We start from the raw sequence: 26,065 nt of genomic DNA, 5'->3' as shown, positions 1-26,065 counted from the left end.
CCGGGCCCTACCAAGGTGCGGCAGGCGGCGGGGGGGAGACAGCCTGGCACCGCCCAGATCAGACCATCGCCTGCCGGGCAGGGGGGGGAGAGTGGTCTGCTGGGAGGGAGCATCGACCGACCAGTTCCCATAGACTCATGGAATGTTGCGGATTTGGAAAGGACCTTAAAGAACATCTAGTGCCAACGCCCCCTGCCATGGGCGGGGACACCCTCCACTAGAGGGTTGATCAGAGCCCCATCCAACCTGGCCTTGAGCACTGCCGGGAATGGGGCATCCACAACCTCCCTGGGCACCCTGTTCCAGTGTCTCACCACCCTCACAATAAATAATGTCATCCAGCCTAAATTTCCCCTGTTTTAGTTTGCATCCATTACTCCTTGCCTTGTCACTACAGTTCCTAGCAAAGCATCCCTGTAGTCTCCTTCCGATACTGAAGGTTGCTATGAGGTCTCCATGCAACCTTCTCTTCCCTAAACTGACTAGTCCCTTCTTTCTCGGCTTGTCTTTGTAAGGGAAGTACCCCAGCCCTCTTATCTTGGCCCTCCTCTGGACTTGCTCCAACAATTCCATGTCCTTCTTGTGTTGGGGACACCAGAACTGTACCCGGTACGATTATAATGTAAATGTTATATATTTGGGCATCATCACTTCAGCATTAGCTGTTCAACTAGTAGTAAGGCAAATAAATAGAATTACATAAACAGTTGCATTTTTCTGGAGACTGCTCTGAGGCTCACAGGCAGCAGCATGAGGAACTTCCACTCTCATAATCGTATATATTACCCACCCAAGTCACCTTCATTACCTTGAAGAGAATTTTAGTGTTCTCTGAAACACTTCATTGCCATGGATTTCTGTAAAATTCCTGCATGAAGCCACTGGCAACCAAGCAGTGGCCTGGGGCCTGCTGCTTGTGGTTTACCTTGTGCCATGACCTTTGAAACACATGAATGTTAAATGATGGATTACAATGTTTGAGATGTGGGCCAAAAAAACACACCCAAGGCTTGGAAGATTTCTGAGAGTTTCCCCAATTTAAGCATAGTTTCAATCTACAGCATGTACTTTGAATAGTTACAATGCTGCTGTGCTTGTTGAACATAAATTATGAAAGCAAAACTGTATTACACTGAGCTTTGTACTATCTCTGATGCAAAACAAACAAACAAAAAAGTCATCCTCAATTAAAATAGTCTGTAGGCATAGCAAAACAAGGCCTCAGACTGGGAATTAAACCTGACTTCCCGTTCCCAGCTTTGTCATTTACTGTCAGGAATTTCTAAGCTTCAAGTAGGAAACCTTCAAGTGGAATAGCCCTAACTGCCTTAACATGATGCTTTGGATCCTCAGATAAAAACATGTAAGATTAACATTAAAGTATAACGTATTATTCTTTTATTTAAAGATATTTTCCTGTTTAAAAAGCCAAATACAAATCAAAATTACTCATTGCATACTGTTTAAAAATTCACTTTAAATGTGCTAGCATCCCCTTTAACTCTTGAATATCTGAGAAGACCTGCAACTGGATTTAATTTCAGTCCTACTTCCTGCCCTCAGCTAGCTTGTTGTCATTTGAGCTAAGGTTTACATATAAAAGCACATAAAAGTTGGGGGGTTTTCCTAAAAAATACAGGAGACCACCAAGCCATCCACTCTTGCCACTTTTGAAGTTATTCCCCTTCTTCTGCCCCCATCCACAGTCACAGAAAAGAAGCTGATATGAACAAAATCAGAACGGAGGTAAAAATACTAATTTTAATTCAGAGCATTTAGTGTATTTACAATAGAAAGTTCCTCTCTGGTCTAAAGATGAGAGATTAAAAAAATCCATGTTACAAATGTGTGGACAACCTGTACCTGACGCAGGCTAATTGATTTTTGCTACTTTTGGTTCACCCAGGGTAATAGCAGTCAGAAAATGATGGTGAGAGCCTGGAGATGGTACCAAATGGCTCTCACTCCCAAGTAGCAATCACAGAATGCAGTTCAGGAAGTAGTGTGAAGTTATTCAAAAGTTGCTAAAATATCTATACAGACACATATACAGTCCCATTTGCAGTTAGATTAGATTCATTGAATCATTCAGATAGATAAGCAGGTAGACACGAGCCTACCGACCTGTGGTGGAAGCACAGAGTTGCAGAGGTGCTCATGCTACCAGGTGAATAGGTACCATCTCACCCAGACATATGCATGCGGTCCTTCCCACTCTGCACTTGGACAAACACACAGGCAGGTGTTTTGTTAATGCTAACTTACATGGTTTCTAGGTATAGGAAAAAAAACTCGGAAAAAAAGCACCAACTCTCTCATCCGACTCGCTGGCTCAGAACCCTTACTCCCCTGGAGCCTGAGGGAAATGGTGTGTAAAGGATACCATCCTCCCGTTTCTCAGAGAGAGAGCCACCACTTCTGAAACTCAAAGTCTTTTGCCACAGCGATAATTACTCGTTGATACCGAGAGGGGGCAATCCTCTCCTGCTCCCAGAAATAGGCACATCCTCCCACCACTTACCGAGTGGGAATCAAACGGCTGCAATGTGAGCCACTTCAACAGGTTGATCTCGCAGAAAAATAGATCTGCAAGAAGTGAGTAAGTGCTTTAGCATCTGAACAGTCAGCCTAACCAAATCACCCTACAAGTTTACCCACCACATGGTGTGTGGAGCACCTGTTTCAGCAACAACTTGTCCATAGAGCAGCTGATCTATCAAGTCACTCGGAGCTCCTGTTTTCTTCTTGGTCAGAGTCCACACAGCTCTTCCTTTATGAGGTGCTTTCCCTCCTTGAAAAAGGAGTTGTTGCAGGGGTCTGTTGTGGCTTAAAGGTGTTGAACTACATGGTGGTTGAGAAGAAAACCTCAGCATTCCTCCCAGCATAATCTGCTGCTATCTCCAACAAACCCAGCTGACAAGTGTTAGGAAGATGGGGAGATATGAGGAAAGGAAGATAGTTTTCATCCACTCTTAACAGTCATAGCACAGGCAACAAAGCAGAAATAGATTAAAGATGGTTGTGGAGGCTGCAAGGCTGAGGAGAGTTCTGGTTTAGCAAAGCCTCTTGAATAGCATCACTGCAGCCACTGAGCTCCATCTGGTTGAGAACAGAGCTGATGTGCTCCACAGTTGCAGCACGGCCCATCTGCAGTTTCCACAGTCTAAGCATTTCGTACTGGGCATCTCGTAAACGCCGATGGTCCAGCTCAATTCGCTCTAGGTCATAGTCACTCAGACCCAGACGCCGCACAAACTCTTTCCACCGAGATGGCGGTACGTGATCCACCACAGTGTAGAGAATAGCAGGGTCTGTGAGAAGAGAAGAAAAACTGTGAGAAACAAGATTATGCAGCCTCAAGGAGAACGCGACTAATCCAGGGCTGGATGGTGCCTTGGGATCTTGCGTTGCCCCCTCCTGTTCAGGTCTTCTCCAGAGTAATCACACAGACTCGTGTGATGTCCAGGCTTGCTCTTATCCCTCAGAATGTAATGGTTATGAGCAGAGGTAAGCTCACATGCTTAGGGCCTTGTTGTAATACATTGCAGGAAAAAAAATTGTTCTGGGTCACTACCCCAGAGGCATTAAAACTGACAGCATGTCAACACAATCTATTTTGCTGGTAGGGAAAAAGGACAACAGAAAGGCCTTGCACAGATATTTAGCATCTACACATTCACAGGCTCTGGGCACGCTTTTGCCTTTGTACTGTGCCATGCATGAAGTACAGGTCACGTATACTGGGTAAGATCTGTCCAATGTACTCCTAGCTGCATCTGCATAATCAGGTTCTCATTTGCCTGGGGAAGGAGGGAAGGATGGGGGAGTTCCACTTACTGTCTGGAAGCTGTGTCTTCCTCGCAGGTCTGACACAGTCTGGTAACTCATGGGAACTTTGTGGCAGAGGTGCAGATGGTGCTGCATTCACTGGCAATTCTATTTCCTTCTGGGACTCAGGAAGAAGGATGGAAACTTCATTTCTTTTTACCTGAAAGATACATTGCTTATTTCAGAATCACCCACAGCAGCACAATACTCCTGCAAGTAATCAATATCTTTACATACTAAAATTTATCCAAGACAAATTTGGGGGAGCAGGTGCTGAGATTTTAGTTCTTCCTATATGCTGTGTTTGAGCAGAAAACATCACGTTTCTTTCCAGCAGAACCCTAAGAGTTTAAGTCTTTTTTGGCACCAAAAAACAGTAGTCTGGAAAAAAAAACATTTCTTTACAAATCAAGTAAGGCTGAGACCCAAAATCACCACCATTCTAAAACTCCACATTCCACCTTTCCCATCAGCCTTCTCTGTAAGGCTGTGGAAACCCCATCTCAAATACTGCTTGGACTCTCTTATTTCTACATTGGACCTGAGAGAATGCTGTGAAGCAGCACTGAAAGGCTAGTGGAGTAGTTCATCTGAAGTGAAGTAAAATTAGTTAAATCCTCCAAGCTTGGGGTACACAGAGAGAAAAGAGGATTAAGGGCCAGTTATCTGAACAAAATGCATCCAGAAAGAAAAAGGCAAAAACCAGGAGTTTGAGAAGCATCCTCTATAAGAAGGGAAGTATAATGTTAATAGCTAAACTTCTTACAGAAAATTACTTCTGAATTAAACAGCCCTATTACTCAGCTCATTTGAAAATACAAGGCCTGAAAACAGCCCATGGGGAAAAATATTACCCTTCATCCCAGGCTAACATAGTTGAAAGTGGAAGGTAAGGTCTTATACCCATCATCTTGCTCACCTCTGGTACTGGCTCCTTGGTTGTCTGTGGCAAAGAAACTTCAAAGGAAAGAAAAAGAAAGTAGAAATTATTTTTACTTCCTCTCATCCCAGAGAAAACAGGAAGCCAGTTATCACAGTCCTGCTCTCGAAAAGGGCTTATAGCGAAATGCACATATCCCAGCAATGAGCTCACACACACTTCCACTCACAGCTGTGGGCGTGGATGAAGAGTTGCAAGAACCTTAACAATAGCCTTAGCTATTGAGTTCTCTGGCCTTGCAGAAAAGTGGAGTAAAGGGATTCCACTTGCCCGCTCACATGTGTGCACATATAGAAACACACAGAAAATGATGTCTATCCCAATCAATATCACTGCATATGCTGCTGTACTCACCACAGGAGTAGAAAGACGACACTATCCTATTTTCCTGGACCAGCTTCCCAACTTTATTTACAATGTAGAGGATAGAGATAACTCCAAATATTGCAACAAGAATGCCAAGGACAAGGGTCCCGCCTAGATAAAAGGAAGAGAGCAAATGTGTGAGTGACTAAGAAAGGAGGAGGTAAGTGCTAGAAGAAGAACAGTAAGTGAAGATATACATAATTATATGTTATGGTTTGAGAGAGTGGAAAAAATAACACTTTTCAAAAGGCATTAACAGAACAACAGCCCACACTAAAAAGATTCCACTGCCCCTCAGTTCCCTGAAACTCACTCAGCTCGGATGAAGTTGGTGGGGTAGTCACTGGGCTATGACACTGCAAGCATTCTTCTCCAGTGCAGCTGAAAGAGCAAACCAGAGATGTGAGTGTGCATGAAATGATACACTAGCCATTTTCAACCATCCTAATTAACTTGCAGTGTGGCAAGTGACTTTGGCTTTTTATTGGGTTGATGCCTACACAGAGGAGACTGGGGGTGGCAGAGGGGAAGACCTAATTGCCCCAGAAAGGCAGAACGTTGTAAAATTATGTCTAGATGAAAGAACCTTAAGAAAAATTTCCTCCCTCCTTGGAGTTTATAACTGCTGTCTCTCCTACTCAGTGGTGGGACATCCAGAGTAAAAAAGCTCACCTGTTGCAAGGCTTGCAAATGTTACTACGTGACAGGAAGAACTGAGGCTTACACCTGCAAATTGTGTCCCTGTCCTTTGAACCTGTAGAGAAAAGAAGAAACTGTTGCCATAATCTGGACAGAGAAGAAAACAGAAGGAGAAAAATCCTCTCCAAGATGGATGAGATTATCCCTCTTTAAGCCTGGAAAACTGCTACTGAAGAAGAGAAAAAGGATTCAGTCTACTTGCAAGACAGGATTAGAGGAGGATAAATGTAAATAAAAAGTAAGAGTACCACTTTTCTTGTAGGTGAGACACCTCTGTAGAGGCTTGGAAAGGGACTCAAATTACAGTGCAGCTGAAATTGGTCTAATGTGCAAAAGCAGGAAAAGTTACTCAAGTTCAAGCATGACAGGAAGGGGAAACCATATTAGTCAGGCGAAGATGAGGGAGAAGTGGTCCCTGAGCAGCTGGGACTGGTGAGGAAGTCAGTCTAGGGCAGGGAGAAATCACTTCAAGCCGTGGGACACATATCTACTCTTGTGATCTGATATTCTGTGAGTGGAAGGGGTAAGAAATGCAAGTGCTATTGCTTCTAAGCAAGTCACAGGATGGACACTGAGTAAAACAGGTGTGAGGAGGAGCAGACAAGAATAGTTATCAAAGGACTTCAAGCTACATGAGAGGAGGGAAAAAGGTACTAGAACAAGCAGCATTCTGTGGCAAGTAAGGGACAGGACTAAAACAGTTCTACGCCAGCTAAGAGGGAAGGAAACTGCTCAAGGGTAGCACACAATGATGACAATTGTGGATAAGCACAAGTGTGGAAACTGTGACAAGATTACTGAGCACCAGAGGGAACACATTCACCAGTGAAACAGCAAACCTCACACTAGACAGGGTAAGAGATGGGAAAGGGATCAGAAGCAGCAGAATTTGCAAAGGAGAGGGGATAGCTTTAGGACAACAAGGTAACTGGCACTTAAGGGACATTAGACTACAGCACAAAGTGGAGGGCAGCAATCAGTATTTGTTTAAGATCTCTGATTCCTGACTGAAGATGAGGCACCTTAGGACAGCTAACAGAGGTACTTCTCCCAGACACCTGCATTATCCCAAGGTAATCCCCAGTTCCACTGGGTATAGTTCAGCATTACCTAAACAGCTCTTTAAAACACTGCACAGAACACTGTGGTGGTTCAGCAACTGACTGATAAGGAGTTCAGCTGAGCACCGGGGCCAGCAGTATTTTCATCCATTGTACTCAAAGTGCTTCCAGCACTGGTAGGGAAATGCAATGAGCGTGAGGAAAAAGACAAAAAAAGGAAGGCAAGAGGGAAACCTGCTCTAGAGCACAAAGACCTTGCTTCAGGACAGGCAAGGCAGAGGCACCAAAATTAACTAGAAAACAGCACCTCACAACACCCAAAACCCAGGAAAATGTTCAAGGACAAAAGGAAGAAACTGCGATAGAAAGCAGGGATTGATGGCAAGGCAGGAAAAAAATGGCAGTCTTTCTGGGGAAAGGGAGCAGACAAACCCAAGAGTCGCTCTGAAACTACAATAATTTCAGGGCAAGGCACTGCAGCATGTCAGAAATGAGCAAAGGGTTGTTAATGTCTACCCTAGTACAGTATGTCCATACTGGAACCATAACCATGCCATACTCACAGCTGGCAATAATCCCATTGTCACATGAGCTGCAGTTCCTACACTGGAAGAGATCAGGTTCAGAACCAAACTGATACTGATTCTTCAGACATCCACATACAGTATCTTGCTTTGGGGTGCAGGGGGCCTCTACTATCTGCTTGAGTTCTGAGGAAAGAAAGGAGAAAGGATTATTCCAACCTCTTCCCTCACCTTCATCAGAGAGCACTGTTACAATGATAGGTATTGTTATCCCCCAATTGACATAAAAGGGTCAAAAAGGCCTGCAAACTGTTTCTCAGACTGTAGTAATTTGGTAACCCTTATTCCTGCTGTCCCCAATCCCCTCCCATACACCATCTTACCCATTCAACTGCTTACTTTTTCAAGCTTCCTCACTCACCTTGCCATCCCCTCCAGCCCCCATCCACCACCATTTCCCTCAGATCCTACAGAGTTGATAATAACTCACCTGTACGACAACGTGTACACTGGAAGCATTTAGACATGATGTTATCAACTGCTGTGAATGTGCCATTAGCACACGGAAGACAGACAGGTGCCTGGTCAGGCCGATCACAGTCTCTTACCTTGTAGGTACCTGCAAGAAAATCACCTAACAGAGCTCTGACAGGAAGGCAAACGCATTGTCTTAGAGAGGACGAGAGTCACTGGTTCCTCAAAGAAACCCCAGAGTTAATGGTGTGAGGACCAAGCATGCTTCCTCTCACCAGTGTGAATGACACGGACAGCCCAAGAGATAAGGAATAAGAAGGGGTAGGTACTAAGGAAGGGAGCACTGATGTAGCTGTAGGAAAGAGAAAGTTTGAGAGTGCAGAACAGGGAAATACCCCCAAGGTGAAGGTTGCTACTACTGTATTTATTTTACGTACCTGCATGACACCTCATGCAGCAGTGGGTCTTTCTGGGATGTAGGTATTGGTCCAGTTGACAATGAACCTGCTTCTTTTCTCTCCTCAAGGGGTTAGAGGGGTCTCTTCCATCCAGAGCTACACGATGGACTTGCAGTGTATATGGCACCGGAGTAATTTCTACAGATTCTTTTGTCAACACACAGATAAATGTTAGGATAACCTGTAAATGCAGATGGAGGGAGAGGGAGAGAAACAAGGTGAGAAAACATCACACCCCTTGCAGACTGCACCCCTGACTTCAGCACTTAGAATCAAATTTTACTATAACAGTGAGTTCAATTTACTTGACAATTTGGAGATTAGCACTCTCCACTGACAAATGTATGGGGGGCAGATGATTTACAAAAACAAAAAAAAAACCAACAACAACAATAATGGATGCCTGTCATCTCTGTTAGTAATGTGCCATATAATGGTCTCTATGACAAACTGGTTGTATATAAAACAAATACTTTTCATGATGTGCAATTTACAGATAGAATGCTTTGAAAATGCTGCAGCTTGTGAGAAAATTATGCAAGAGCAAAGGAATGTTTTTATTAAGGAAGGCAGTAAGGCCATCCATGTAGATTTATCAAGAATAAATACAGTTCCACAGAGAAGAATGCATCCAGTACTTGCAGTTCTACTGAGTAAATGAACAAGATGGGAAGTTTGGAATAAGAATGCAGAGGAGGATTTCACTGCCTTAAAAGTACAGGAAAGCTTCCAAAACTACTCCTGAAAAAGGTAGCCCTAGAAATATGGGAATTCAGGTTTTCAACTTCTCCCCACATCAAACATGCCTCTTAAACTGCAGCTGATAACATCAGCCTGTACATTCTGACACAAAAAGGTGCATTTTCTTTTTTTTTTTAAATTCCTTTAAGATTTTATTTCTATTTTTCCATTTGAAAATTACTGTTGTCATGCCAATCTTAACAGAAATATTAAGGCTGGCATGACTGCCACATGGCTGTAAGAGAGCATGAATATGTACACACATAACAAAGGGTTAGAAGAACAGCCTGTATCAATAATGAAGGACGCCATTCCCTGGACATTTTTTTCAAGACACTATTCCCAGCAGTGAAATTGAGAAATATGTTTATGTCATGGCCAAAAGGTCTACACTCTGGTAAGACCACAGCATAGATGACTCATCACCAAAAGATCCTGCACCAGGAGGATGGTAACGAGATTGCAGCATATCACAAACCCTATTCCTTTGCCTGTTGGCCCAAAAGAAAAACAGACCCTAGGTATGTATTTCAAATATGCATTCAAACAAGGAAGAAACATACAACAACAAAAAGATTTAAAAAAACCCCAGCAAACAAAACAAATCCAGGTAACAACTTGACCCGAGATTTGTGAAACCTGGATTCAGCAAGTTTCTACACCAAAGACCCATCCCATCCCAGCTGATAACTTCTGAAGGATATGACAGATTTGCTCAAAACCTAGTTTGTAATACCATAGAGAACTCTAGCAGCACGATGAAGACTTGACAACCAGTATCCCTTGTCATCCACGTTGCACACAAGTGATCCTGGCCACACCATCTGGCCACATGTATGTTGATGCTTCTGAGGGCATTGCAGAGAGCTTGTGCCAACGCATCAGATCGTATGAATCAACTAATTTTTTTGCAAAAAACACCACCCCATGCAAATAGTCTCACACAGAGTTTTACCACGCTACCTTCCCTTTAATTGTAATGTTTGCCCAGCTTCCTTTTTTTGAAAGTGGCAAGATGCCCAGCAGTACAGGCACAGCTTCAGAGTTCTGTTTCTTTTTTGCTTTTTCAGCTAGGAGAGTTATAGCAAAAGCAAAGTAAACCAATAAGGGTAAACCACAATGCTGATACCAATTTTGTGGTTGCAAGCTCAAGAAAAGATACACAAATGAGATGGCTGTGACAGCCCCACGCTGTCCTGTTTCTCTCTCAGAATTAAAGCTTTGGGGGAGAAAGGTACATACATGAAAGCAACTTAAAACCTCAAGAAGCATGGGGCTTTGCAACTCTGACAAAGCTAAAACACCATTTTACAGAGAGCTCTGTCATACAAGGACACATTCAGTAGACCAGATGTTAAAACGGCGAACAGGAAAAGAGAACCACATATTTAAATAGCTATCATTTCAGACTTAATTATCTGACCACAGGATAACTGTAAGCACTTCAACAACTCCTCTATAAGAAACAAAAATTGTTTCAGCAGATGGCAGTCTTACAAGATTGCTTGCTTGCAGGAAAATGGGTAAAAGATCATTCACACAGATGGTCTAGTCTGACAACATCAAGAATAAAAAAATCTCATTCTCTGGCCAATGATCGATTCCCTGACATAAGAATATATACAGTCAGCCCGTAAGTCACACAAGTCAGCAACAGAAAGAAGATGGAAGTGTCAAAGATTAAGCCAAAAACACAGAGAAAATTGGTCAGATACACCTTCAAAACCAAAAGAAAACAGAAATATTTTCAATTTTTCAGATTAGGTGAAAGTGTGTCTATATGTGTAATAAAACCAGAGTTAACACACAATTACTAATCATAATCTGAGGAACAGCAAGTCACAGGCCACAAGTGACTCACAAACCAATGGCTTGGCCATCCAGAAAAAACATTCACATGGTGAAAAAAACCACCACCATTTTAAGTAACTTCCCTAGCCATTTTTACTGATTTACACCAGTGACAGACTGCATAAAATTCAGGCAATACGTGAAAGTAAAACAGTCTATTCTATTTCGGTTGGAAAGGATCTACAACAATCATACGGTCCAACTGCCTGATCCCTTCAGGGCTGACCAAAAGTTAAAGCATGTTGTTAAGGTCATTGTCCAAATGCCTCTTAAACACTGACAGCTTTGGGGCATCAACCACCTCTCTAGGAAGGCTGTTCCAGTGTCTGACCACCCTCTCAGTAAAGAAATGTTTCCTAGTGTCCAGTCTGAACCTCCCCTGGCTCAGCTTTGAACTATTTCCAGGTGTGCTATCACTGGATCCTAGGTAGAAGAGATCAGCACCTCCCTCTCCCCTTTCCCCTTCTCATGGAGCTGTAGAGAATGATGAGACCACCCCTCAGCCTCCATCTTTGCAAACTAGACAAGCCCAGACATCTCAGTAGCTGCTCACAGGACATGTCTCCTGTGAGGCACAGGGTCTGCCAGCCCTTCCACAGCTTTGTTGCTGTTGAAAATTGTATATTACTTGAAAGTAGCTAAGTGCTTGTTTAACATAGGTTAGAATTGTTAGGCTGCAAGTTGAACTTGTAGACTGCAATCTGAACCATATGGCTGCATTGTGTAAGTCAAAGATGGATCATAGTGAAACATGGAGATAAAAACCTGAATGTTAGTAATAGTTAGAATTAAAAAAAAATGTAGCTTAAACATGACTTAAAAATTAACAGCTAGAGTGTTAAAAAAATAATTAATAGCCCATAAATTGTGGTATATGAACTGTAAGAACCATATTACAACATGAACTACAGAACTGGCCAAAATCCCCATCGAAACCAACCTAAGAAGATGCGACGCTGACCATGTGGCAACCTCTTGGAAACGAAACAATGAAGACAGAGAAGACCCCAGACCCTAATAATGTTTTGTCCAGACTGTCATGTGAGGAATGGGGAGGTCAGATCATAAGGGTATCATGGCCCTGGGATTTCTCTCTTCAGGGTCCCTCTTTTGAGGCAAGTAGCTCCAGCTACCAGATATCATAATTGACTTGTGCCCATAAGCCTATCTGATGGAGATGAGAACCTAGTGTCAAGAATTTCTGGGCATCCTCTGGGCACATTCCAGGACCTCCACTTCCCTCTGAAATGGTGGGGCTCAGAACTGCACCCAGCACTCCTTGTGAGGCCACACCAACGCTGAGCACAGTGGGATGTTCCCCTCCCTCTGACTGGCTGGTGATGCCGTGTTTGATGCTCCCCAGGACGTGGTTTGCCCTCTGGGCTGCCCAGGCACACACTGCTGACTCACACTGAGCTGCTGCCCACCAGCACCCCAGGGCCTGCTCTGCAGGGTGCTCTTCAGCCACTCCTCTCCCTATTTATACTTGTGCCTGGCAGTACTGCATCCCCAGGTGCAGGATCCAGCACTTGGACTTGTCAGATTTCATTCCATTAATCATTGCCCAGTGCTCCAATTTATCTAGAATAAATACATTGAACAGAACTGACCCTAGAACTGAGCCCCGAGGAACACTGCTGGTGACCAGCTGCCAGCCAAATGTAGCTCCATTTACCAAGCACTGAAGCCTCAAAACATTGATAAATGCTTGTCAAGGCAAAGTCTTCTGCAAGTGAAATAAGATGATTTTCCACTGTTAGACATACAAGATACTCAGCTTCCCAGGAGAGAAAACAAGTACCCACTAACCAAAGCTGCATAGAAAAGCTGACAACCTGTATTACCTAAGCTGAATGATAATTAAAACCACATCATGCACACTACTGATTCACAATCTCAGTGAGTGGAGACTCCCCAGGGAAAACAGAGTCAGAAGAAACTCTAGGTTTTACTTCTGAAACTGATGCAGGAATAAACAAAATATGTCAGATGAAAACCAGAATGCTGCTTCCTTAAAACATTCCACTTTTCTGGGTGACAGCTACTTTCCCCTCACATTCTCCTCACATGTGAGGCAACCTTAGTTCCCTCTTATGTCTCATGCCAGCACTTATCAACAGCTACAATCAAAAAAAATCAAGGCACAAGCCCAAAAGCTCTTCTATGCAAAGTTTTGATAGCTAAAACAGGAATTAGGAGCCCTTTCACCATCTCTAAACTCAAATTTTCTTGAATTACTGCCACTACTACAATTCTCACCCTTGCTGCTCCTTCTGCCTCACCAGGCCATGCTCAGAGACCTGCAAGTGAGGTGACATCTCCACAGAGTAAGGCAAAGAAAGAAAGGAACAACAAAGATAAAAGTGAAAAACACAGCAAGATGCCAGAAAGAGAGGTGGTGTAAATAATAAAGGACATTTGAGGGCAGCGTTCTCAGGCCAAGGACAAATAAGGCACAGTATCTGAAACAGAGGGACAGCACAGGAAAGTGCAGCATATCAGGGCTACTATATTATCACCTCACAAGACCAGGAGTACCAAATTACTCAGCATGGATGCCGTGACTCTGTCACATGCTCTACCTGCCTATGCAGGTCTGTAGCTCTGCTGCTACCTGCAAGGCTCCTTGCCTTCAGGGAGAAGGGTGGAGAAAATCAGGTACAGTATGACAGCATGATGGGAAAAAGAGAGGGTTGTGTCGGGAGCAAGACTCCCTCTCCTAGAAACTCAGTGGATGCCTAGAGGTGGGCCAGGGCTGGTCACATAAGGGAAAAACTGAGTGAGAAGGATGGGGATTAGACAGGTGAGAAACATCTCCTAACCCACATACAGCATGTTATGACCCCATGCTGTTCACATGAACTAATAGGTATAGCAGGATGCTCTGCCTATGTGGGAGTAGAACAGCTCAAACTTCACCCTGTTTGCTAAAGTTAACAGTGGTGGATGAAGAAGGGGGTGTCATGCTGCTTTTGGTGTTGAAGAATGCTGAGACCAGCCCAACTCAGCAACCCCAAAGTTAAATATTCTGGGGATGTGAAGAACGGTGTTTCCTGACAGAAATTGGCACCAGTGAGGATGTGGTAAAGTTCCTGATAATGGAACTGATAGTACTGATAACTTATCTAAAGCTGCTGAGCTGACATGGCTAGCCTAGAAACATAGGACTGACAGTCAGTCACTTTACAGTATAAAAGCCTAGTTCCACATTTTAACAGCAGGCACGCCTAAGATGCCCCTTCTAGAAGTGTCTGTGGAAACTTCTCCCTGGAGTGGTGATGCCCCTCCAGGTTACCCCTCAACGTTGAGCAGAAGAGATTTGCCAACGATTGTTGGTATGGATAAGTAGCATCAGTCTAGACTTAATAATTATTTTGCTAGGTTTAATATTGTTCCTTCAATATTGCTTAAAAAAATGGCACACTATACTAGTAATTATAACTATCTATATTGTGTAGTAAATAATTGTGAATGAAGTCTTTTAGTCTAAACATTATCATCATCAATAAAATAAATATTTTATACATGCAAATAGATTTAGTTTGTCATTCTTAATCCTGGAGGACAAAGTTGCACAAAGATTCCACTGGAATAACTTAACCGCTTCTTTCAAAAGAGAATTCCATTTTGCAAATTCCTTTGTTAAACTAATGAACTACCTGCAAATAAAAGGCATTATAAGTCATTAGAATGTCTCAGTATTTCTTAACAGAAAGTTCTCTTGGCTAAGGAACTCAGCATGCCACATACTCAATGCACAAGTATTTTACATATTAGTCAACTGTTAGCCTTTTTGATGACTCATACAAAATTACTCAGCTTGGATGTTCAGAGGAAAACAGAGATCCTGCTCAGATTGATGAGTTATGGAAGAAATCAGGGTCCAGAATCAACCTTATGTTCTTGGACTGCTTCAGCCATTTCCAAAAGCTCTTTGAGATTTGCGTATGTTTTAGTTTGCTATACAAAGATGCACAGGAAACCAGAACTTCTGCTTTACACACTGAGAAATGTGCAATAAAGCAACATTTACAGGAAGCTTTTCTCATTGCTCACTAAAACCTGGAAAGGTCAAAGAAGGCTACAAGAACTACTATTATAAATAATCCCCCATTTCATGAAGTTCAGATGGAGGAATGCTGTACTTTAAGCCTCGTCTAAAATCAGGAGACTGGCAATAGCTTTGATTCAATGAAGAAAGGCCTTAGAAATCTTAACTTAAAACCCAAGAAAATTGTGATTATCTATAAAGATCATGGACTTCACATCATAAAATGTCATACATATATATATGCAGTATATAAAGTTAGAAGTTTTTACTTCATATTAGCAGAGAGAAAGAAAATAAAGGAAAAGTCAGTAGGTGGTCACAATCATAAGAAAACTTCTTTTGAAGTTTTTCTCAGAGGACACAGTGGTGAACACTGTGGCAGAGTCCTCAGTGCACTGACATACAACACCCCAGTACTTTGCTTGCCTGTGTTCAGGGCTGAGTTCCACTGCTCTGCTGTACAGAGCACTGAAAGAACAAGAGCTGTGGGAAGGCTCAGCAGGATTCTCCCCCTTCAATCCCAAAATGATTTTCAGCTGAGCACAAGCCCTTGGCCCCTGCCCACGCTGTGCTGCAGATGTGCTCATGCCCCTTGTCAGTGACTCACTAGATGAATTTCTGTCATGCAATTCTCAAATGCTGAGTTCTAATCACTGGAACAGATACATTGTTGTTTGTTTTAACAGAGAAATGTAGTGACATTGATTTGAGATGTGCTTTCTACTGTCAGGTTCCCAAGACTGCAACAGAAAAATCTGTGTCCAAAGGGAGCACTCAATTAACCAGGGATGATGATAAGAATATGAAAGAAACACAAGACATCTGCCCTAAATATAAAGAAAGCCCCTTTGTGATGACTAAAGAAAATGGGTAAGAAAGAGCAAAATGACAACATTGGTTTTACCCCCAAAAATACTGCTAATGCAAAAAATGGATTACTTGATAAAAAGTAAGGGGAAAGCATCCAAACTGACAACACTGATTACTTATAAGAACATGAATTACCACATAACTGAAATTAGCAGAGACATGAATATGAACATTTTGTTTGGCTAGAAGCAGACAGTCCTCAAAAACAGAAATTAAAATCACATTAATCAGTACATAAAAGGTTTAATTAATCTGGTTGGAAAAAAAAACCCACAGATGAAAATCTGGTTGAAATGGAATCAAATGCTACCAATCATTAGGATGGAATTTGAGAACAAAACTGATACTGTTCTTATGCAAATATAAAAATTCATAAGGATTGAACCTGGACCGTAGTTCTGGTCCCCAATCTTGAGAATACAAATTAACCTAGATGTTATACAGAGAAAGGTAACAATGACAATCAGTGGTACAGACTGGCTGCTATAAAGAGAATGATTAAAAATACTGGTCTATAAAAGACAAAACCGAGTGGAGGATACTCTAGAGGGCCCAAAGTCATGAATACCATGGAGAAGGTGAAATGGGATGAGTGTTCCCTGTCTCCTCCAATACAAGAACGAAGAGGCATCATATAAAACAAGCAGGAGATAGGCTCTAATCAAATACAGGGAGGTACTTTTTTAGCCAACGTGTAGCTGAGATGTGGGTCTCCATGACAGAGTGCTGGGGGTGCCAGAAACGTGCCCAGCTTCCAAAAGTAATCATCACACTTATCAGCAGAAGAAAAAAAACCAACACACTCAGGGGTCCAAAATATGAAGATGCCATTTCAACTCAGAAATTTCTACCATCACAAATCACTGGAATTGGAGAGAGTATTTTTATTTTTTTATTTCTGCTCCAAAACACTTGGCAGACACCTGCTGTTGGGCACTATTGGAAACAGGATGGTGGTCCAATTCTTACAATTCACTTGGCGGCCTGGTTTTCAATTTTTATGTAATGTAGCTTCTAACTTCAAAATGGCAATTCCTCCCCTTACTTTCAAAAGGAATCAATGCCAGAAGCACCCTTGTGGCTATTTTGTCTTTTTCCTTCATAAACTGAACTTTTTTAAAGAAATGAAACTCCCATTATAATTTTTTTCTTAATGAGACAGAAAACCCGCTGGCCTCAGCAAAGACAGATGTCACTTTGTCTACTGTAGCAGTTAAAAGTCCATGGGGAAAACGCAGACAAGCTGATAATGAGTACAAGGACAGACAAAGAGAGAAAATGCATGGAAACAGGCTACATAAAATTTTGAAGAGTCACAGAAAACATATAAGAATCAGAAAACTAGAAGGGCGGCATCAAGGGTGTAAGAAACACCATGAGGGCAAACAGAGGATGATATGCAAAGTAAATGGCAGATGGAAGGGCATGCAACAGAGTAACAATTGTAACGCTGAAAAAATAATATGATTTTATGGAAAAGATAAACATTATCTGTAGGGAGTACAGTGTTATTGAGAACTTGAAATGACAAGCAAATAGGAGGGGGGAAATTTCCTCAAAAAGATATCTCACTGAAGGACACTTGCTCCAGCATATTATTTAATTGAAGATAAAACAATTAATTTGAGGAATCCAATAATTTTTTTTTTTGCATTTCATTGTCAATAATATGAATAACTCATATAGTATCTGAGTTACAGCAAAATGTGTGCACCACTATTCATAAACCAGAAATACACTTTTCCAGGTTTACTAACTACGAAATCTACATAAGTCAACAGTTTATGTACCCTACCTAGGTCCTAGGATGGTAAGTGATCCACAGTTAGAGCCAAAGTGTAGAGTGCTCCAACTCCTAAGTTTTAGTTGAGTTCTCTTGCCCATGCTAGACGTCTTATTACCTGGTTTCCAAACTTTCCAAGTGGAAAAAACCAAACCAAAACAAAACCAAACACACTCCTCTGGAGGAGGGTAACATTGAGTGAAATAGTTGCAACTTTCTGACAGCAAAGTAACCACTAACCCAGCATTACAAGTCCAGCTCAGCCAGGTGGAAGTGTGTATTACTAGGATGCTCTGGTATTAAGGTATAAAACGTTTGACCTTGTAGCCTCTATAGCAGAATTTGTAGCCATGTCATGATGCTGAGTGATGCCACCCCTACTGTCACAGCTTTATCACACCTCTGCTGATACCGGATGGCCATTCATGTCTAGCAGTCAGGTAGTTCATAAAACTCTCGGATTTCTTTTACAACTTTTTCACCCACAAAATTACAACTAGCAGTTTAAATGTCTTGCCCTAAGATGCGCAAGCAGGCTAAAGAAGATTTATCTGCAAAGCTGAACTTGTTTGTATCCAAATCCCGTGGTTTGGGACATAGCTACGGACGCCTAACCTTTAAATGCCCGCAAGGCGGGGGCGGTTAATCTCCGGCTCCTGCACGGAGGCGGCGGGAGCGGAGCGGATGCGATCCCAGCGATCCCAGCCCGGCCAGCTCCGTGCTCCCGGCGAGCCCCGGACCGCCCCGCGCGTTAACGGCCGCGCCGCGGGCTCCAGGGAATCCGCCGCCGCTCCTGTAAGCCCAGACGCCTTTTCCCTGACTCAGGGATAAGTCCCGGAAACGGCGCCGGCAAAGTCTGTGCCCAGCGGAGGGCGGGGAGCGGAGGGAGGGAGGCAGCGAGCCCCGCCGGGCTCGCCGCGGTCCCGCTGCCCGGTGACCCCGCGGGCGCCCAGCTGATGGCGCGGCTCGGCTTCCCGACCCGTTACCGCCGCTCCGGCAGCAGCCTCGACCGCCCGCCTCGCCCCCCCGCCGACTCACCGAGCCCCGTCCCCCCGCTCTCCGCCCCGGCGCGGGGCGGCCGAAATGGAAGCCGCAGCCCCCCGGAGAGGGCGAGCAGAAAGCGGGCTGTCCGGAGAGCGGCAGCGATGCGGAGCCCTACGGCGGCGAGTAGGGTCGAAGGGAGCCCGGGCCCCAAAGCTCGGCGGCGGGCACCGCTCTGCTCACCCGCAGTCGCCCGCAGGTCCGGGGGAGCGGAGGAGTTGCCCGGCGAGGCGGTGCCCCGCCGCCGCACGGTCCCGCTCTGCCGGGAGCGGCCAAGTCCCCGCCGTGACTTACCGTCCCCAGAGAGGTGCGGGGCAGCGCCGGGGCGCGCATGGCTCCGCGGCCCGCTACATCCCCATGACAGGGCCCCCCACCTCCAGAGGAAGCCGTCCCAGCCCTACGCAGCCCCGACCGGAGCAGCGCGGAGAGAGACTACCCCGTCTCCAACTTCCTGGCAGAGGCAGCAGGAAAGAGAGCGGCGAGCGGGAGGTGGCCCGGAGCAGCGCCGCGCCCCGCCCGCCCTCCGCCGCGCACAGGCTGCCGTCGGCACTTTCCCCTAAAAAACGAGAAGGTCAAGCTGAAGAAAAGCAACGGATGGCTAAAACTGCTAAAAAACACACAGGAAAGGAGTCAGAGGAGGTTCACTGCAATCTTAAAATTCCTGGGCATAGGAGTGTTTAATCCTAAATACGTAATTTTAAGTGTGAAACTTAACCACGTACTTGTAAGAAAGACTTTTTGCATCTTTACTGACTTAATTTTAAAGAACGGCATTTTTCAGCCATGACCAGCGTTTTTAGAGTCCATATGAAAATCCCATAGTTTTTAATTTAAAACACGCATTTTCTTGTATGCTCCTATGAACCAGCCATACTGATAGTGCAAATACAAGTGAAACCTACATAACATTCTGCATGAGCTCTGCTTCATTTAATATATGCTCTTAGCATGTTTGAAAAACAAAAATACAGTTAGGAGTAAGAGGCTAAATGATAAAGAACTCCCCTTCGTTTATTGCCCATTAAGACCTCCCCTTGTTTCCTCCAAGTATCTCTCTACTAAGTCAAAGGCATTAAATCAAGGTACAAAGCATCGTTTTGGAAGAACTTGCCCATTTCAAGTGTATAAGCCCAAAATGGGTACAATTCACTCCATGGAGTGCCTGATTTCCTATGGACAAACCGAAACACCTCCAGAGACTGTGCCTACTATAGAGTTGCTTATCTACTGTGTGGAAGCCAACAACGCCATGTGCACGGGACAAAACAAAAGGGCACTTTTCTGCACTTCAGCTTGGAACAGCTCTGACTTTCTAGCTGCAAGTCCCAGGAGGGAAGGAAATAGCAGAATAACCCCTTATCAGGTTGCAGCCATCTCCAGGGTAGAGATGGAAAAGATTTACCAGGTTTTGTCCTGTTCATTTCCTTGCCTCGAATGAGGACAATACAAAATCAGACCCTGAAGGGAAAATTCTTGCACACCGATGAACACATTCTGCAAAGGAGGAAATATTTTTAATAGCCTGTTTCAGGTTTAGCACATGCTGTCATGTGAGTGGATGAGGCACACCCTTCAATCTTCATGGAGCCTCAGCCTTCAAAAAAACCACAAAAAACACCATTTCTCTAGAACCCTGCAAATGTCACAGAAATCCCCACAAGCCTTCCCATTTTACTACTCCCGCAGCTCAGGGAAGGGATGGCACTCTCACAGCCCGCTGCACGTTTGACATTTACACTAATGTCAAGCACATGACTGCACATCCGCTTCCTAGCTTTTGCCAGAACTGGCAGCTCCGTGCCTTCCTCCATCCCTGGCACCTCCCTGCAGCCTGCCAGGCCTCTGGCACTTCCCAAGGCCCCGTGACTTTGTGCCAAAGCCTAGAGGGACTGAGCCCACCCTTCGGTCACACAGCTTGTCTGCCAGCCTGGGTACTTTATTCCTGCTCCTTGGGTTTGTGTGGTAGCAAGGTTTTCGTAGCAGGGAGGCTACAGCAGTGGCTTCTGTGAGCACCTGCTAGAAGCTTCCTCCGTGTGTGGCAGAGCCAATGCCAGCCAGGTCCAAGATAGATGCACTGCCGGTCGAGGCCAAGGCCATCAGAAATGGTGGTAATGCCTCTGTGATAACATATCCAAGAAGAAAAAAAAAAGTTATTGCACAGATGTAACTGTGGACAGAGAAGAGCAGAGTGAGAATATGTGAGGAACAGCTCTGCAAACACCAAGGTCAGTGCTGAAGGAGGGAAGGAGATGCTCTAGGCACCAGAGCTGAGGTTCCCCTGCAGAAGGTTCCCCATGCTGAAGACCATGGTGAAGCAGCTGTATGCCTGCAGCCCATGGAGGATCATAGGAGTGCAGAGATCCATCTGCAGCCCGTGGAGAAGCCCCATTTCTGGAACAGCTGGATGCCCAGCTGTGAGCCTATGGGAAGCTCACGCTGGAGCAGGCTCCTGGCAGGGACCTGCGGCTCCATAGAGAGAGGAGCCCATGCTGTAGCAGGTTTTCCTGGTAGGAACTTGTGACCCTGTAGGGGACCCACGCTGGAGCAGCCTGTGCCTGAAGGACTGACCGTGGAAAAGTGACCCACGTTGGAGCAGTTCGTGAAGAACTGTTGCCCTTGGGAAAGACTTACGCCGGAGAGGTCCATGAAGGATGGTGTCCTGTGGGAGGGAGCTCCCGGGAGCAGGGGAAGGACTCCTCTCCCTGAGCAGCGGCAGAAACAACTGACCGTACCCCCCATTCCCCGGCTCCCTGCGCCGCTCGAGGGGAGCAGGTAGAGCCAGGGAAGGAGGCTATTTTACTTCCAATCATCCTGCTCCGATCTTGTTGGTAACAAGTTCAATTAACATCCCCAAGTTGAGTCTGTTTTGCCCGTGACGGTAATCGGTGACTGATCTCGCTCTGTCCGTATCTCAACCCGCGACCTTTCAGTTTATTTTCTCTTTCCAGCCCGCTTGTGGAGGGGAGCGATAGGACGGCTTAGATACCTAGCATCCAGCCACGGTCAACCCCCCGCCGAACCTCTCCCGGGACCCTGCCTCCCGCCACCCCTGTCGGGCGGGGCGGGAAGCGCCGCGCGGGGGCGGTGGCTCTTGGATCTCCCGGCAGCCTCTACGCGTTTCCCGTCGCCACGGCAACGGCGGGGCTGTCATGGCGGTGGGGTGTCATGGCGGCGCCGGGCACGGCGGTGAGTGAGCGGCCGAGGCGGCCCCGGGCCCTTCCCGCCGCTCGGCGCTGAGGTCCCGCTCCTCTGCTTCTCTCCCCCAGGAGCAGCGCTGGCTGCGGGAGGTTCAGGACTTCGCTCGCCGGGCGCTCCCGGGGCCGGACGGGCAGGAGCCAGCTGCGCTGGAAGCGGTGCTGCGGTGCCTGCGGAGTGCGGGCGGCGGGGCGCTGCCGCTCGGCTACAGGTGACGGCAGGGCGGGATGAAGGGAAGGGGCGGAATGGGATGAAGGAACGAGGCAGGGGGAGTCCTCTTTTGGCCCGGTGCCCACGCGCGGCCCTCCCGGGAGCTCCACGCGGCTCGTCCGTGCGCGATGCTCACCCCGGATGGCGGGCGTGGGAGGGATGCTGTCGAGCACGGGTAACCGCACGCCTTGCTTTGGCTTCGGTGCTCCCCCGGCCGCCCTTGCGGTATGATTAAGCACCATATCCGCTAGTCTGCGGTAGGCAGAGAGTCTCATCGAAGTGGGGCATCTCGCTGAGGGGGAGCTGCTGTTTTGTACGGCACCTGCACGGCAGCTTCCCGGCTGGATCCTGACAGCCTGCCCAGGAGGATGTTTCTGCGTTACAGTCTCCGAAGCTGTTGGCCAGCCGAGGTCGGCTTTCAAGTGTGCACTCTAGGATAACGTGGTCCATATTTTAATTGGTAAAAGGCTTTTGGATGCTCACCGTCACAAAAAACATGTAGCTTGTTGAGAGATATATATATTGAAAGGTTTGGCTTGTCTGGATCTGTTTTCCTCTTGCTCCAGCTTATGGTGGGAGAATATCTACTAAAACCTTTGGCACAGCCAATTTGGGAGTAAAGGTCATTTGCAATTGACTAGGGACTCGTGACTTTTAATTTTGTACTAATAGTTCATAAGTGTACATGGTAGATCTTTTAAGCCAGCTAAACTGATCTCATCTAAGCAGTATTTTTTCTATATATTTTATGATGTTTAAACCAGAATTTGGTTTATATTCAGGAGAATATATTCACAGAGAAGAGTTGAAAGTACTTGGTAGTTATCTCATGTGAGGTCAGTGGTCTGTTTCTGAGCAACATGCTACATCTACAACTAACTACCAAGCTCTGGATCACCAGAAGGGAGTTTGTTTAGTTCTCTATATGTAATAATCAGGACCCAATGTACTACTGTAGTTTTGGTTTCTCCCAAAAAGCACTCAGCACATTTGGCAAAAACATGAGCAGCACCGTGTTCTCCTTGTGGATCATAGGTGTCAGTATTCCTGATACTGCTCTGTCTCTGAGAATGGAACATTTTCAGCTAATCTCCTGTTCAGATTCCTGTGAAATACACAAGTACCTGCATAAATTCATGTCTTCTCATTAATTTTTTTTTTTTAATATCTAAATTCTGTTTATTGCTGATTCAGTTCTGGCTTTGAACTTTTGACACCTGACTAGTCAAGTGAAACTCTTCAAATTCATGCTCCCTGAACTTGATTATGTCCTGCTACTGAGCAAGTGTGTGTTGTGAACAAAGCTCCAGTTTCACAACCTGAAATTGTTAGTGAACCTCACTGGGAACAAGTACTGAAGTCACTACCTGGAGAACAGTTTGTGTTTGCTCTTTCAGTGTTGATGCTAGCATGGACAGAGGACTTCCATTAATTCTCTAACATAGATAGCCAGGATGTAAACACCAGTGATGAATGCTGCCATGGTCATAATAAACACTGAAAAGGTTTAGAATCTACTGAGGATACTGCCTTGTTCTCTCCCATGTTCAGTACCATGGTCAGTCTAAGCATGATAGATGCTAAACTGTGGATGGCTTCAGATCTGGTTGATTTAATTTTGCATTTCATCCTTCCCCCTCTCCCCAAAGCCAGAAGGGTGGGTGGAAGGATTCAGGGCTAAGCCTGGCTCTGTTCTTATAAGTGAAAGCCCAATCTAATATTACAGACTTGTGTTTCTCAGCTTTGTATTGTGCAAACTATCCACAGAAGAGAATTTGTTCCAGAACTGTCACAATCTTCATCTAGAACTTGTTCAAAATTATTTTTACTACAGTTCAGCAATTTTAGCACCAAATGATGGAATTAGTATGTATTTACCTGTCCTCGTTACTGATATGTAAACTGTGGAGAAGGTGTGGGGTTTTCTCATGGAGTGTCCCATTCAAGCTAGAAATGTCTGAACTAGTAACTATTCTCCTTCCCACCTCCCAAATGTACTTGAAAACATGTTTATTAAGTCTCATTATTATTTCTTTTCAAATTTTCCTTATGCCTGCTCATGTAACTGTAGTAGCAAAGGATGTCTGTTTTCAGAGAGGATGCTCAAGTAGAACAGACATGTTTACTGAGTTGAGAGAGATAATTGATAAATGTTAACAATTGCCATGTTATATCATCAGATCACACTCTGGGTATGCTAAGACTCGTCTGACCTAGCCAAGCACTGTCCACTGCAATGATCACTGTAATTTCTAAACTTTGTAGACAGAGTTTTTCCTGCATCCTGCTATATTCTCACTTTTTTCTTTTTCCTTTTTTTTTCCCCAGTTTCATCTCCATCTCTGACCTGCAGCATCAGCAGCGTATACCCTGCTGCACCCACCTGACCTGGAGTAGTAACGAATATAAAGAATGGGCTCATCAAGGACAAGGTGCTTTACCCACGCACAGAGCTTTGCCAAGGACTTACCTGATCTTGGTTGGCTATTTAACAGATGGAAGGCAAGAGAACAAAGAAAAGTTGGTAGATGGTTGCCTATATGTGAAGGACAATACTGGGATAATTCCATGTGAGGTATGTCCTTGGTCTGACGGGTTCTGTGTTTAGTCCTACTTCTGGGGCAGTGTCATGGACCACCCAGGGCTTCAGATGTTCTGCCAAAGTCTTTATTGAGGGAAATAACACATCTCTGTAGCAGGCAGGAAAACTGCAAGCTTAGAACCTGGGGATAGGACAGAGCATGTCAAATTTTTCGTGTGTAGAAGAAATACTGAATGTTCTGGCCCAGAAAAAGGAGACAGCCAGTATACTTCTGTTAAATTTGCCATAGTACAAGGCAGCCTGGGAGAGCTCCTCTCTATTTGCTGAATTCCAGCTAGTGGAGCAGAAATAACTTTCTGGAGAGTTGTACTGGGTGTTCAGTGATGCATTGATAACTTCCAGGAAATAATAGCTAGCACAGTAATTGACTTAAAAGCTTTCTGAAGGTCATTGCAAGGGGAGTCTAGTTAAGAAACAACTCTTGGAGCAGTGATGACAGAGAACTTAAGTTGTGCTTTCCAAGCAGGCAAAGACTAGAAAGAAGTTGTATTGGTATGAACTTCTAACCAAAAACACAGGGGAAAAGAAAGCAGGTGAGAATTTTAGAAAAATAGTCTGAAAATAACTAAGCCTTGCAGTGAATTAATTATCACCTTTGGGAGGGTGTTACTGTAACCGAGGGAATGCTGGCTGTAGAGATCAGCAAATGTTTTCCAGGCAAGAGGGTGGGCAGAAAACACTGCTCTCATTTAGTAATGAAGCCCAGCAGTAGACAAGTTTGTGATGCACAGGCAAAGGGTGGATTAGTAATGAATATTGTAAGTAATATTGAGAAAACATACTGTAACTCAACTCAAGCTTTTATCTCATCTTTTGGTTTAGCTCCTGCATTTTGAACTTGAGTGGCTGGAGTCGCTGTTCCTCTTCCCAAGCTGGTCATATATACCACAGACAGACCAGAGTGCAGCAGGATACTTGGAAATCCTGGAGGATCCAGTGCCAGTAAACGCCCCCAAGGAAGTACTGCACAGCGTTCCAGTCACCTACTCACCATCAGCTGAGCCACTGCTAACCTCCAGGTAAACACAGAACATGCTCAATTCCATCAGAGCACTGTTGGTCTGGTTTGACAGGTACCATGAAAAGCACTTGACTTAGGAAGAGACAAATTCTGTTTCTGCCACAGGTAAAAACATAACAGTGAGTGGTGGAAGTAAAAGTTAAACAATAAAGCCACTTTTCATTATTCATCTGTTTTCCAGGACTTGACTTAATTGGAAGTTTCTATTCTGTATTTTGATAAAATAAGACAAATCTAAATTATTTCCAGATGTATTTTGATATTACAGGGAGGATATGAGAGCAAAGTTTTAATTCAACTTGGAGGCTAAAATTTTTAGCACAACTTTTTTTTTTTTTTTTTTTTTTTTT

The 26,065-nt window shown here is 44.7% G+C and overlaps 2 protein-coding genes across 3 annotated transcripts in view; one reads left to right on the top strand and one right to left on the bottom strand.

Moving 5' to 3' along the window:
• Window positions 1-2,510: 2,510 nt before the first annotated feature.
• On the bottom strand, window positions 2,511-19,255 carry TNFRSF1A (TNF receptor superfamily member 1A). 2 transcript variants are annotated; one of them, XM_027894121.1, is made up of 10 exons: window positions 18,982-19,255; window positions 8,330-8,531; window positions 7,909-8,037; window positions 7,458-7,604; window positions 5,807-5,888; window positions 5,448-5,515; window positions 5,123-5,245; window positions 4,747-4,785; window positions 3,838-3,993; window positions 2,511-3,311 (listed from the first exon to the last, which is right to left on the bottom strand). In XM_027894121.1, the coding sequence occupies exons 1-10, from the start codon at window positions 19,018-19,020 to the stop codon at window positions 3,010-3,012; spliced, it is 1,287 nt and encodes a 428-aa protein (XP_027749922.1). In that variant the 5' UTR covers window positions 19,021-19,255; the 3' UTR covers window positions 2,511-3,009. The 2 variants fall into 2 exon arrangements, with proteins under 2 accessions (XP_027749922.1, XP_027749923.1); XM_027894122.1 differs by lacking the exon at window positions 18,982-19,255 and adding an exon at window positions 17,659-18,163.
• A 2,597-nt stretch (window positions 19,256-21,852) lies between these two features.
• CTC1 (CST telomere replication complex component 1) overlaps window positions 21,853-26,065 on the top strand; it is a 17,157-nt gene continuing 12,944 nt past the window's right edge. Inside the window, exons 1-4 of the mRNA XM_027894113.1 lie at window positions 21,853-21,873; window positions 21,954-22,093; window positions 24,421-24,667; window positions 25,517-25,713. Of these exons, the coding sequence (XP_027749914.1) occupies window positions 21,853-21,873; window positions 21,954-22,093; window positions 24,421-24,667; window positions 25,517-25,713 (605 nt within the window). The remainder of the gene's footprint in view (window positions 21,874-21,953; window positions 22,094-24,420; window positions 24,668-25,516; window positions 25,714-26,065) is intronic.

This window comes from Empidonax traillii, unplaced genomic scaffold (genome assembly GCF_003031625.1).
Source record: "Empidonax traillii isolate 1590-97213 ecotype Southwest subspecies unplaced genomic scaffold, ASM303162v1 scaffold418:size511083, whole genome shotgun sequence".
Lineage (NCBI taxonomy): Eukaryota > Metazoa > Chordata > Aves > Passeriformes > Tyrannidae > Empidonax > Empidonax traillii.
This window is presented reverse-complemented; position numbering and strand designations above follow the sequence as displayed.